Consider the following 13,571-nt stretch of genomic DNA (forward strand, 5'->3'; position numbering starts at 1 on the left):
TAGCAATTTTGAACTACCATGATAAAAACTGTAACAATGCAAAGCCCTCTATTTTGAGATATATATATTGTATTTGAGAGGAGCAGCCTCTTAATCTCTGACCAGTTGAGGTTCCATCTATTTTTTTAATGCAGTTTGGGAGCAGGGATATGTTGCCATTTTCTTCCAATTGTGAAAAGGTTGCTCTGCCTGTAAGAGTTGTGTCACAAGCAGATATTCAACAGGCATTGTTCTCTACATTTCCACAATGTGAAAACATGATCTGTTGAATATCTGCCTGTCCTGTAAGATGTTAAATGGGAAGGAGTGGGACAGAAAGACTGACAGCCCTGTTAGGAAGTGATGAGGCCATCACTTTTTAAAGATTCCAAAACCCATTGTATAACTAAACTGTCACAAAATAGGGAGCAGCAAACTTCAGAGTACTGTACACCAGAAGTCTTCATCAGCTTGGATGTTGAGCAAAGGAGGGGAGGTGGAGAAGGAAAAAGATCTAAGGGCTCCAAAAGATTGCCTGCTTACTCAGCATTAATCCAGATTTGCTTGCACAAATCTTACACGGCGGTTAGGCTGTGTCTAGTCTTCATTGAGCATTTGTTCTGAATTGCTTATAGAGTAATTACCGTATATAACCTGATTTGCTTGTGGGGAGTGCATACATCTTCCCATTCACCATTCATTCATCCCACACTTCATTCAGTACAGTTCCCTGTTACTTTCCAAACCCCAAGTCTATTGTCCTTTTAAAGTGGAATTGTGGTGACAGATTACATTAATCCACTGTAATTGCATAAACCTAAACTTCCTATATATATATATTTGAACACACACAAACCCTGAAAAGTACTGAAAGGCACTCTAACTTGATGAGAATTAACCTTGTCATCTAAGGCTTGGTAGGATTTCACCTTAATCTATATTGGTCTCAGCCTTAGTGTAGGAAGACGTAGGACACTACTACTATGCAGTTTCACGAGACAAATAGAGAAGCTGGGAAGAGGAAACACGCAGCTGTCCCCCCTTTTTAAAATAATAAAATCCTGCCATTTTCTGCCCGTCTCTAGCCTTAATCAAAATGCAAGAGGTTATCGTAGATAACAGAAGTAGGAGAAACGTGGCAATTTTTACATTAGCAATACAGGAGTTTCATTTTAAGTAGTGTACTAGGTAAACAAAATCAATGGAAACGAAGCAGATCCCACCCTCTCCCCTGTGGGTCAACTTTGACAGGTGGGCAGGATTGATAGGCGGGTGACTTGCAGGGTGCTGGTGGTGAGATAAAGATCTAATCAGCAGTGCCAAAAAGCTTCCCCACTCCTGACCTAGTGGCTGTGGAGAATGTAATTTCAAAGAAAAAAAGGCCATGGGATTCAAAACAACTACTTTGGAAAACCAGGGATGGATATATAATAAAGAGAGTCTCCTAATCATACTGAAGTGGTTAAGCACAGTGATTTAATCATGAGGTTGAGAAACATGCAGCAATAAAGTGCCAGCAGTGTCCAGAAGGTGGCTCTGTTGAATAATAAAAAACCTTAGTATTGGATTACTCAATGTTCCCCACAGAGAAAGCGCAATTTTATTGAAAGATACTTTACCAGCAGGACATTACAAATGCTGACAAGGGCAAGGTGTCAAGGAATGCAGTAGATTAGATTTACACAGAGGGTAGGAGCTGCAGACTGGACTAGTCAGATGAAGACAGCATGTTTGGGTCAATATTACTCCACTGGCAATCCTTCAGCCATCCAATCTTTATCCACTCTGTATAAGTGCAGGCATTTCGTCCCGTGCCCTCTCTAGCAATCAAACACAGCTTATCGTGCTTTTAAAGAAATAGAAAGTGAGCAACTTGTGAAAGGACTCTTCTCGTATTTAATAAGTACTGTACTGCTATATGAGCCCAACACTGAATACTAAATGACATATTTTTGCACGCAAACAGTCACAGGGGACAGGAAACTGCTTTTTATTGAATCAGGCCGCTGGTTCATCTTCTTCAGTCCTGCCTGTGTGCATGAGCAGCAGTGTACTGGCAGGAGTCTCGCCTATCCCAATTTGGGGAAGCTTATAAACGGTGTTTCCGTGCACTGCTCTGGTTCGCCAGAAGCGGCTTAGTCATGCTGGCCACATGACCCAGAAGCTGTACACCGGCTCCCTCGGCCAGTAAAGCAAGATGAGCACGGCAACCCCAGAGTTGTCCGTGACTGGACCTAACGGTCAGGGGTCCCTTTACCTTTTATAGATGAGGACTGAATCCAGGACTTTCTGCATGTAAAGCAGGGGTGGGGAACCTCCGTCCTGTGGGCCAAATTTAGCACACCAGGCCTCCCCAATGGCCCGCTTGCCCATTTCAGGCAAGCCATGCCCACCAGCCTGATGTCATATATGATGTCAGGAGTGGGGCAGGTAAGGACAGGGTTTGGCCAAAAGGGGCTCTGTACAGAGGTTCCTAAATGCCTGACAGTCATATACTGGGTACTGGGGAAGCACTGGGCAAAGTCCTTTGCAAATCCAGCGCTCGGCACTTCCCAAGTGCCAAGCATGGGGGTTGCAAAGCTCACTCACCCTGCTATGCAGTGCTTCCCAAATGCATGACAATGAAGCTGGCTGAGCAAGCCCCATCTTCCCACCCCCACCAACCAACCAACCAACCAACCAACCATGACAAGTGTCAATCGCCTGGCATCATTATAAAATTGGATGATTGACAGGTATGTAGACCCACCCAAGCTGGCCTTTGTGGGTGGGCAGGAGATAATGCTCCATCCCATTGGGCGAAAAAGGTTCTCCACCTCTAATGTATGCTGTACATATCTATAACTCAGGTATGGTCCTTCCTCTGAGGCCGATTTTGTGGGGAATGACCTGGTCTGCTGAGGGACAATCCAGGCTACGTCCATTAAGACTGAGATTTCATTTAAAACAACAAAAACACACATCTAAAGCACATTGAACTCGCATTTAAAGCATATGGCTTCCCCCTACAAATACTGATAAATTTAGTTTGTTCAGGGTCCTGGAAATTGTAGCTCTGTGAGGTGGAAACTACAGTTCCCCTGATTCTTTGGGGGAAGTCATGTGTGTTAAATGTGCTTCAAACCATGTAATAAACCATATAATAAATATTTTATTGTATTGCATTGTGGCTATTAGCTTGTTCCTAAATTCGTCCCCAGACATCTTTAACTTAAAAGGATCTCAACCGGTGGGGTTCAGAAAGACCCCCACCCAAGGCTGGTTGGGCCAGTGGGCTAACTCATTATTAGGCACAGAAAGAGAGAGAGGGACTGGTTAAGATAGTGTTTACCAGCACCCAGCACCCTCCTTCCTGGATATTTATATTGTGTGGGCAGTCTTACCAGCTTCCCCTGTTTCTGGCTCCAGTGTGGAACAACAACAGCCAGTGTCAGTAGATTTGGCAAGAGTCTATTCTAATTTTGGCAAATGAATATACCGGTAGGCAACTCATCCTATTAAATATCAGCTTAACCAGATTCCAAGGAAGCAGCCAAGCCATTTAAAGAGCAACAAGGTAGATTTTGTGCCAGGCAATTTACTGAGACAGTGGGAACGAGACACGGGAAACGCCAGGTACAAGGAGTGTTTCAGCTCAAGGCACTTTGATGGGAGGAATGTACCACAAAAGAGCAACGTCTGTTGACCTGAGTTTCATCAAGTTACTTTAAGAGAGGATTGGACAAATTCATGGAGGGAGGTAACAGCTCTGGAGCATGATGCCTATGCTCTGCCTCCATGGGTGGAGGCAGCAATGCTTCTGATGACCAGTTCCCATAGGCACTTGGGTGGCCTCTGTGAGGACAAGATGGCCAGAGTGCTGATCTAGCAGGCTTTTCTTGTGTTCTTACCCTCAACCAAGTATATAAGGCAATTTTGGGGGGGGGGGGGTTCCAAGATACAACGGACCAATACATCTACTGCTCTGTAACACAATTCCTTCCCGACTTTAGGATGTTATATACACATACACACAGTTAACCTCCGCTGCCTTGCAGCTATAGTCATTTCTGAGAAAGGCTTTGGGAAAATTTGTACCCACTGCCTTGTGCAATATCTTCAGGAGAAGAAAATGCTAAGGCAGGCTTCCTCGGCCCTCCATATGTTTTGAGACTACAATCCCCACCATCCTTGACCACAGGTCCTGCTAGCTAGGGATCATGGGAGTTGTAGGCCAAAAACCTCTGTAGGGCCGAGGTTGAGGAAGCCTGTGCTAAGGAGTAAACCCTACACATATCCAGAATGGAGTCCCTAAAACGGTTGGATGGCACCTTGCACACCTCCTTCCAGCAACTCCTGCAGCCAAGCTTGTGCCAAACATATTGCTGTTTTCCTTTGGACCACATCAGCGAGGCTGAGAGGGGGGTCTTGTCATCTGGGCAGTCCAAGACATCAAGACAACAATCCCCATACACACTGCCCACCTTGCATTCTGGGAAGGTCACTTTGGCGCTGCTAACACATCTTACCAATTCATTCTCAGGAAGCTGGAGCAGGAACACACTTTTTTCCTCAAGCCGTACAACATGGAAAGAGAGTTTGTTTCTGGTTTAATAAAAGACAAACAGAACTATTGGGTTTTTAAAAAAATAAAATACAGTATCTTCCAATTGTTCTGAAACTTCAGAGGGAGAGGGAACACATACCGTTAAGCCATGAAAAATAAGAAGGAAACCCAACAGGAAGGAAGAAACTTTGAAGGAATGTGTGTGTGTGTGTGTGTGTGTGTGTGTGCGCGCGCGCGTGTGCGTTTGATTGACTGGTGTGTGTTGATCACGTATGGGTGTGCTTGAGCTGAATGGAATGCTTTTTAAAGTGAAGTCAGATTAACTTGTGTTTCCTGGGCAGAATCCAATGTCCTCATTCTGTTAGCACAAGGATTTGCACTTGCACAAGGAAATCCCCGCCCCCCGCCCCCTCCTCAAATCTGCTCCGGAGGATTGGGGTATACCCTAGGATAGATTTAAGTGGTAGAAGATGGCGAAGTTCTGTTGCAAATGCAGAAATCTTTGTGCTGACCAACAAGTCACTTTGTGCCAATTCAGATATAACTCTTAGTTGCTGGGAATTCAATGGGATTAGATTAAGTGTATGATTGATTGGGCATACGGTGGTTGGGAAGAGCAAACTGATCTCTCTTTTGCATAGCTGTCAGTCATGCTATTTATAGATGTGAAATGCATGGTTTTAATTTGTAGTCTTTTATTTCCTGGTGTTTAGAATATGCTTTGTTTGGTTGTTTATGTTTTGCAATGTGGAACTGCCCTTGTATTTTGTAACCCGTTTTCATATGTATATTTTGATGCTAAACAGGATGCTCTTAGCAGCTAATCATGTTTTATAGACATTGGAGCTTCCCCCATCTTTTATTTAATATGCTTTAACTTGCGCTGTAAACTGCTTTGAGATTTGTTTAAATGTTAGCATATAAATTGTCAAAAGAAGAATGGGGCAACTTCAGGAGGCTGCTGGAGGTGCATAAAATGAGCTTGAATGCACATGTTGGTCACCTGTGCGCTCAGTTGCCTGGTGTATTGGTTTATCCACCTGCAATGTCATCAGGATTAATTAAGCTGCTCTTAGCTTGTGAGGTGCCAGCTGTGAGTCTGTTTTGACGTTGGATTGACTTGTGACAATGGTTACCAATTATGAAGGTAGCAGAAAGGCATGTATGACACACCAACAATGTGTAACTTATCTATCACAAGAATGAAGAAATGGTGCTCGACAGAAAATGCACACAAGTGACACATTCACAACACATTATGGAGAGGACCCCCAATATATTTTTTTCTGTTTATGCATCATTTTTGGTGTAGATTTAAGAAATCTATCCCCTCCCCCCAACAAAAAAAACCCTGGCTGGCTCTTGAGAATCACAATAACTTTTCTATAACCCATCTCTACACATGCCTACCCATACTGTGAGAACTTCATTCGAGACCCTCCTCTAGGTTCCCTGCCATCCAGTATGGCAAATGGTTTCATCAAGGGTATTTTCAGTGGCGATACCTTGGTTTTGGAACATTATCCCCAAAGAGGACTGCCTGCTGCTCACTTTAATATTTTTCTTCACTAGGCACAAAACTTTTTATATCTCCAGACTTTTAAACTTTTGATGATTTTGTGCTTGCATGCACAGATCTTGCATATTTTACTGGTTTTCTTAAATCGCTGTTTTTTGGCTTTCTAAGTTTTGGTTATTGGTTGGAGGGGAAGGCGACTCTGTCATGCACATTTTACTGCTGCTTTTATAAATTTGGTATTTTAAGAATATTTTTATAGATCTTCTATTTTACTGTAAGCCTCACTAATTGTTTAATTGAAGGGCAGAGTGTAAATCATGAATATAATAGAACCTCAAGAACATGTCTTTGCAAGACAATGCCATACAGCTTTACTGGGAAGCAAGTCCCATTAAGCTCCAGTTTGAAGTATCTGGAAACAGTTAGGAGGAGGATTTTATTTTATTTGGACATGACAAGTTCATTAAACATTTACTACTCACTTAGCTATAATTTTACTAATTATGATTAGTGTTAGCATAATGGAAGCTCTTCAGTGGAGTAATTATGGCCGGTTCTGAAATGATCCAGCTCAGAGAGGATGAGTCTTATGCCAATTACATAACAAAAGAGCAGCGTAATTGTTCTGTAAGGGACAAAGGATGCTGTAGGCATATTTTAGGTCCTGAGGCAAAGTTACATTCTGTTCCTGTGAAATAATTAAGTGCACCTAGCCAAGCTGCAGTGCAGGTCTCACCTTGGATAAGCACAGCTGGCATCACTGGTCATTAAAGTGCCTCTGTGCAACACTTGTGTCTCAATGGCAGCAGCACCTTAGATGTGACATTCTGCTCATTCTTTAACAATGTACAAGGAGAAAGTGAGAGAAATTCCTGGGGAGAGAAGCCGCTCCCTTCCTCACCTGAATTCCTGTTCCTTTGCTGGCCAGGTGGCATGATAATCCAGTCTCTCCAAAGTTAATGCAACAGGGGTAACTCATTCTATTATTCTAGTTACAGGTAGGTAGCCGTGTTGGTCTGAGTCGAAGCAAAATAAAAAAATTCCTTCAGTAGCACCTTAAAGACCAACTAAGTTTATATTTTGGTATGAGCTTTCGTGTGCATGCACACTTCTTCAGATACCATTCATTCTATTATTATCACCATAAAAGCATTAATGCGCAATGGCAGTGAGTCAAGGATACATCCTGCCCCCTCTACTCCAATTAGTCTACAAAGTTCTTATTGTAATACTGTATTCATTGTACAACAGCCAGCAGCTCAACCCAATATGTTTATACTAAGAGGATGTCCATTCTTCCAACTTTACCTTTTCCCCATATCTTATTCTATGCTCTTAGTTTCAAGCGGCAGGGAGAGAAGAGGAGAAAAACATGTTAGAATTGAATAAACTAAAATCCAAAGGACATTGGTTCAGAGGGAATATCCAGGTCTAAAATTTCCCTTTCCCAAATACTCCCAAAACAAGAAATACTTGAATGGGTTTCTCATTCCCAGTCCTACTTCTAACATTTCCTCTTTACCCCAAATCCATATGTGACAAAAAACAACAACCATGCCTACAGAGTACTAAGCAGTACAGTAAGCCCAAAACATATGCACATTTAACTTGTGTGCATTCAGCTTTACATGCAAAAAAATTGTAAGATTTTTCAAAAGGGGGTGAAAAGGAGGTGGGCATCTGCGAAAAAAGATTTTGGCAATCCCACCCACATTGAATCCAATGTGTTTTGACTACATACAATTCTGGCTTCAGGCGTTACTCCTGGAATATACCGTAATCCCTGAGTAACTTGCAAGCTTCCTATACTAAGATTCTGGGAGAACTAGTGTGATGTAGCAAATAAAGAGAAACCTAGGACATGGAAAACTTGGGTTCAAATTCCTGCCGAGAGAGATTTGGGATCATTCCCTCCTAGTCCAACTTATCTCACAGGGCTGTTGTGGGGATAAAATGCTGGTAGCAGGAAATCCATATGCATTCCGACTTAACTGAAACACGGCCAGGACAAAATTGTATGCATGAATTATGAAGAAAAATCACTTGGCGAAGTGGGATGGCACCAGATAAGTAATACTAGGTACATTACATCCTTTGTCTTATGATGTGGGGTGTGAACTGAGGAAAGGAAACAGCATGTGTATGAAGTTGCCCGTTCTTTTTGTATAAACCAGGTGTGGAGAACCTTGGGCCCTCCAGATGTTGCTGGACTACAACTCCCATCAGTTCTAGCAAGATATAGTACCCTGTTTCTCCGAAAATAAGACGTAGCCATAAAATAAGCCATAGCAGGATTTTTAGGCATTCAAGGAATATAAGCCATACCCCGAAAATAAGGCATAGTGATAGGCGCAGCAGCAATGCCGGCCGCGGCAGGAGGGGGGGGGAAATAAGACATGGCCTGAAAATAAGCCATAGTGTGTGTTTTTTTGAGGAAAAATAAATATAAGACGGTGTCTTATTTTTGGAGAAACATGGTAGCTGGCTCTGCCCCCATCCTGCCAGAGGAAGATTTGATTTTAAATTACAAAAACTAGATGCCTCAACTCCAAAATGCAGTAAGAGAAAACCGTTTGCAATACTAGACTAACTTTATTTGGAATCACCAAATAATAAAATCCATTATTACTTAGTAAGAAACCAACCCAACCTTCTGAATTTTGTTTTGCTTTCAAAGGTCTGAGCAAGATAATTATATCAGTATTGGTTAAAGCAAGAGTGGGGGACCTGTAGCCCTCCTGATGTGGCTGAACAAAAACTTGCATCATCCCCAGCAAGTATGGTCAATGGCCAATGGCCAGGGATGAATAGTTCAGCAACACCTGAAGGGCCAAAGGCTCTCCACACCTGAGTTAAAGCTTTCTGCAATTCCTCAGTCTCTGTAACAGGAAATACTCAAGCCTTAGCTGCTGGCCATCTTGCTCACATCAGTCTTTTAGGATCAATTTTCTCTAGGTGAACTAAAGGCTTTAGCTGCTCAGCAAAACTCCTCATGTCATCAGAAACTACGTCTTGTCCTGCTGGTGCTACAATGCTGAGCTCCACAAGATAAGAGAGGGACAAGGGCTCAATGTTATCAGTGTTTCCTGGAATCAGGATGCGGAAGATCTTGTACACCACAATCTTCATAATGCCCTTGCGGAACACGTGCCCCTTGGCAACAAACTCATGGTCCATGCGGAAGCCCATCTCCACCAGGAAGTCCGTCAAGTTCTCAGATGTGGCAATATCAACACAGTTGCGTACCAAGGCATGGCGGTTTTTGTCACCCATTTCTGGCTGCCCGAGGTACCGCAAGTGCCAGGGAGTGCCTGCTTTGTCCATTGAACGCCGAGTGCGGAGAACAAATGGGCTGGCCTGCTGCCCCTTGAGCAGGAACACCATCTCATGATCCAGAAAGGTCTCAGGTTCCATGTTATCACATAGGCCACGGAGTCGATGAAGGAGGCTCTCTAGGCTTTGATCCAAAACACTCCCTAGAAGGAAAAAGGAGGGATTAAGACAGCATCATCCTCATTAACAAATGGAAAGCATCCTACTGCCCTGACAGTCCAGTGGCATCATGCCAACATTAAAAAAAAAACACCTATGGCAAGCTGCAAATAGTACAATAGCCTTGCTGAAGGAACATGGATCAGAGAACCACAAAGCTCTTCACAAAAGATACAGCTAGAGTTTCCCCTTTGCAACAGGGGCCCTTTCACACATTTTTAAGTGAATCGGCCAATGAATAAGGCTCAAATGTGAAACAAGTGTTTGCTAATGCAGCTATCATGAAGGTACACTCAAGGTCAGCTCACTATCGAGTATATACTCTGTGACCAACTTAGGTTTGTGGTTTTATTTGTGGAAAGACCCTAGAGTTGTCCACTCACAATCTCAACAGTTGTTCTGTTTTTTTTAACTGTCCTGCAGCTATAAAAGGAAAACACCTACATTGCTAAAGAAACATATGTTCTTCCAGCAGAAGGTCATATGGAATGAATCAGATATTACTGTTAAGCCAAGTCTTGCCCGCGACTTACCTTGAAGTAAATATTCCATCATGTTAATAGTGCCTCCAGTGACAGGCATCATGGTGACGGGAGGGGCCTCCATGGTATTTTCTTCTCTACAAGCAGCAGGATCAATAAAGAAAACAAGCTGATCATTCAGGCTGAACCGTGATATAAATGTAAAAACCTAAGAAAGGCCTAGCAGGATCAGGCCAAAGGCCCATGTATTGCAACATCCTGTTCTCACAGTGGCCAACCACAGCACAGTTATTTCAGCAAAGCAGAACCAAAACGTATCCCCAGTTCAAACACCACAGGTGCCCCTTCTTTACCTTTGTTACTGTGTGATATAATACGGTCCAAATATCAATTGGAAGACAATGAATCCAGAGCAGGGGTTCTCAGATTCATGAGCTTCATTCAGGGGGTCCACGGAGTGCCTGTAAAAATACAATTAAAAACCATAAAGCATCAAAGACAGTGCATTATAGCAGCTACAGAAGGCAGAAAAATCATTAAGTGGTCTGCCAAGACCTTCAGCAGAAAAGGGGGGAGAGAATTAGGTTTAGAAGAAGCACTCCCTCACAGGGTCATGTTCTTACCTCCCCTGTGTGGAAGATGCATGAATCAAGGCCTAATTCCTCTTGCCCACCCCTACACCAGCTTTCCCCCCTAGCAGCAGGACAGGGAAGCAACCAACCTTTTCCCAGCTCAAGGATAAAAACACATGGCCTTGCAGATGTTGCTAGATTTCCATCTCCCATTAGCCCCAACCAGCATGGCCAATAGGAGCTGTCAACAACACCTGGAGAGCCAACAGCATCCCCATCCCAATCCTAAAATAAGGCAACCTGTTTGACAGACAAACTCCAGAATAACATCCCATAAGCTCAGACAATTCAGAGGCTCTCCTGGGGTTACTGACTTATATGACCATGCATCTGAAGTGAACTTTCCACAAGTTACTGTACTCATTGGCCTGACCAAGAACAATCACAAGTCATACAGCTCCATTAGGGTCTACAATACACTCCTAAGCAGGCATACTTGGTGGCAACTGTCTTTGATCCAGTGAAATTCCCTTTCATTAAGTAAGCATGCTTAGAATTGCAGCCAGCTTCTCCCACCCCCACTATAAAGTGCATATGTAAATATTTAATATTAACAGCTTTATCTTAATAAAAAAATTCCTTCAGTAGCACCTTAAAGACCAACTAAGTTTTTATTTTGGTATGAGCTTTCGTGTGCATGCACACTTCTTCAGATACACCGAAACAGAAGAGCCAGACCCTTATGTATATTCAGAGGGTGGCTCTTCTGTTTCAGTGTATCTGAAGAAGTGTGCATGCACACGAAAGCTCATACCAAAATAAAAACTTAGTTGGTCTTTAAGGTGCTACTGAAGGAATTTTTTTTATTTTGCTTCGACTCAGACCAACACGGCTACCTACCTGTAACTAGCTTTATCTTAGTTACAGGTAGGTAGCGGTGCTGGTCTGCTGTAGTCGAAACAAAATAAAAAAATTCCTTCCAGTAGCACCTTAGAGACCAACTAAGTTTGTTATTGGTATGAGCTTTCGTGTGCATGCACATGAAAGCTCATACCAATAACAAACTTAAAAGGTAAAGGTAAAGGGACCCCTGACCATTAGGTCCAGTCATGACCTACTCTGGGGTTGCGGCGCTCATCTCGCGTTATTAGCTGAGGGAGCCGGCATACAGCTTCCAGGTCACGTGGCCAGCATGACAAAGCCACTTCTGGTAAACCAGAACAGCACACGGAAACACCGTTTACCTTCCCACTGTAGCAGTAGCCATTTATCTAATTGCACTTTGACGTGCTTTCGAACTGCTAGGTTGGCAGGAGCTGGGACCGAGCAACGGGAGCTCACCCCGTCATGGGGATTCGACCACCGACCTTATGATCAGCAAGCCCTAGGCTCTATGGTTTAACCCGCAGTGTCACCCGCTTAGTTGGTCTCTAAGGTGTTACTGGAAGGAATAGCTTTATCTTACATACATCCCTGTAGATTTTTGTAGAATGTATTGACAAGTAAACATCCATAGGGATTTTAAATACACTCAGCAAGGTAGCCAGTGTAAACAGAGAGCTCCTCCACACTTAACAGTAATGCAGAGGAGGGGAAGGACCATAGCTCAGTTGCATAGCATCCACTTTGCATGCAGAAAATCCCAGACTCAATCCACAGCTTCTCCAGGAAGGGTTGGGAATGACCCCTGGAGAGCCACTGCAAGGAAGAGTAGACAATATTGAGCTAGATGGACCAGTAGTCTGGCTCGATATAAAGCATTTTCCTATGTTCCTTCCTAGGGCTACTGCTGAAACACCTGCTGAAATTCTCTCTATTAAAGATGTAGAAACCCTATTCCCATTTGCATCTGACCACAGCGTACATACTCCAGGACCTTCCTTAATTTTTCACTTTATGTTTTTAAGTCGCTCTCTTAACTGATTTATTTATTGTGTTGTTGTTGTTGTTGTTGTTTATACCCCGCCCATCTGGCTGGGCTTCCCCAGCCACTTTGAGGGGCATATAGCGTATATAAAAAACATAATAAAAAAATCATGCATTAAAAACCTCCTGATACGGGGCTACCTTCAGATGTCTTCTAAAAGTTACGTAATTCTTTATCTCCTTAACATCTGAAGGGAGGCCGTTCCACAGGAAGAGCTCCACTACTGAGAAGGCCCTCTGCCTGGAATGTGGAATACAACAAAAAGAAGGCTGTAAACGTTCCTTATTTCACACCAGTTCCCCGTAAAAGGATTCCCTTTGTTCCAGAGATACGATCTTCATGTGGATTTTTTTTTGGGGGGGGGGTGAGAGAGGAGACACCTCCAGTATCTCCTGAGAAGTCCTACTTATCCCAGCTAAATACTGTCCGAACTAACCCTCCGTCTGTAGGCCTCAAAGCCCCGGTCTCAATTAGTATCAGCGGCGCAAAACCCTTATCTCCGGCTCGGCTGAACTAGTAACTTCAGGCGGGGGATGTGCGCACGGCCTAGGAACAAAACTTCAGGTGTTGTACAGGGGGAAGTCTCCACCAAGGTGGAGAGGCACATTACCTGCAACGCTCTTCGCCCCACCGTTTGGAAGCACTTTTCCTTTTCTACCCCGCAAGTCAAGCAGCGCATGCGCGTTCCTCCTCCCCCTCCCGTGCTGTTCATGGGCATCGCCATCTTTTTCCTGACGTCATCGTACGGCACGTTCTCATTCATTCTGTATTCGCTGAAAGAAAACAACATCGCGCTTTGCGGTAAGAAAACTCCGCCGCGGGGAAAAAGTGACGTTGCCGCATTACGTTAAATATCTGCGCCGCCGAAAAGCAAAATACAAACCACACCGGATCCCTTCCCTCTTGAATTGCAGCTATGCGGTGTCCCTCCTGGGGTTAGGGTGCGTCTCAGGCTATGAACGATCTAGGACCAGTCTTTGGAAATCCTTCAGGCAACTCAGTTGTGGCGGGAAGACGGGGACGACTTACTTTTGAGCAAAATAAAAAAATTCTT

The 13,571-nt window shown here is 43.6% G+C and overlaps 1 protein-coding gene across 4 annotated transcripts; it reads right to left on the reverse strand.

The window, feature by feature from the left end:
* Nucleotides 1-8,616: 8,616 nt before the first annotated feature.
* On the reverse strand, nucleotides 8,617-13,189 carry MED18 (mediator complex subunit 18). 4 transcript variants are annotated; one of them, XM_060275770.2, is made up of 5 exons: nucleotides 13,128-13,189; nucleotides 12,658-12,757; nucleotides 10,372-10,479; nucleotides 10,070-10,155; nucleotides 8,617-9,520 (listed from the first exon to the last, which is right to left on the reverse strand). In XM_060275770.2, exons 4-5 carry the CDS (start codon nucleotides 10,140-10,142, stop codon nucleotides 8,967-8,969), a joined length of 627 nt encoding a protein of 208 aa, XP_060131753.1. In that variant the 5' UTR covers nucleotides 10,143-10,155; nucleotides 10,372-10,479; nucleotides 12,658-12,757; nucleotides 13,128-13,189; the 3' UTR covers nucleotides 8,617-8,966. The 4 variants fall into 4 exon arrangements, with proteins under 4 accessions (XP_060131753.1, XP_088528506.1, XP_034973430.1 ...); XM_088672380.1 differs by having other exon boundaries at nucleotides 12,954-13,189; XM_035117539.3 differs by lacking the exon at nucleotides 12,658-12,757.
* Between the last annotated feature and the right edge of the window lie 382 nt (nucleotides 13,190-13,571).

The sequence above is a fragment of the Zootoca vivipara genome, chromosome 6 (assembly GCF_965207765.1).
Source record: "Zootoca vivipara chromosome 6, rZooViv2.hap1.1, whole genome shotgun sequence".
NCBI classification, from domain to species: Eukaryota; Metazoa; Chordata; class Lepidosauria; order Squamata; family Lacertidae; genus Zootoca; species Zootoca vivipara.

Coding starts and splice junctions, on each gene's coding strand:
- MED18 (XM_035117539.3), bottom strand. CDS start 10,142: ATGGAGGCCCCTCCCGTCACCATGATGCCTGTCACTGGAGGCACTATT. Junction 9,521..10,069: donor GATGGAATATTTACTTCAAG/GTAAGTCGCGGG, acceptor TTTTCCTTCTAG/GGAGTGTTTTGGATCAAAGC.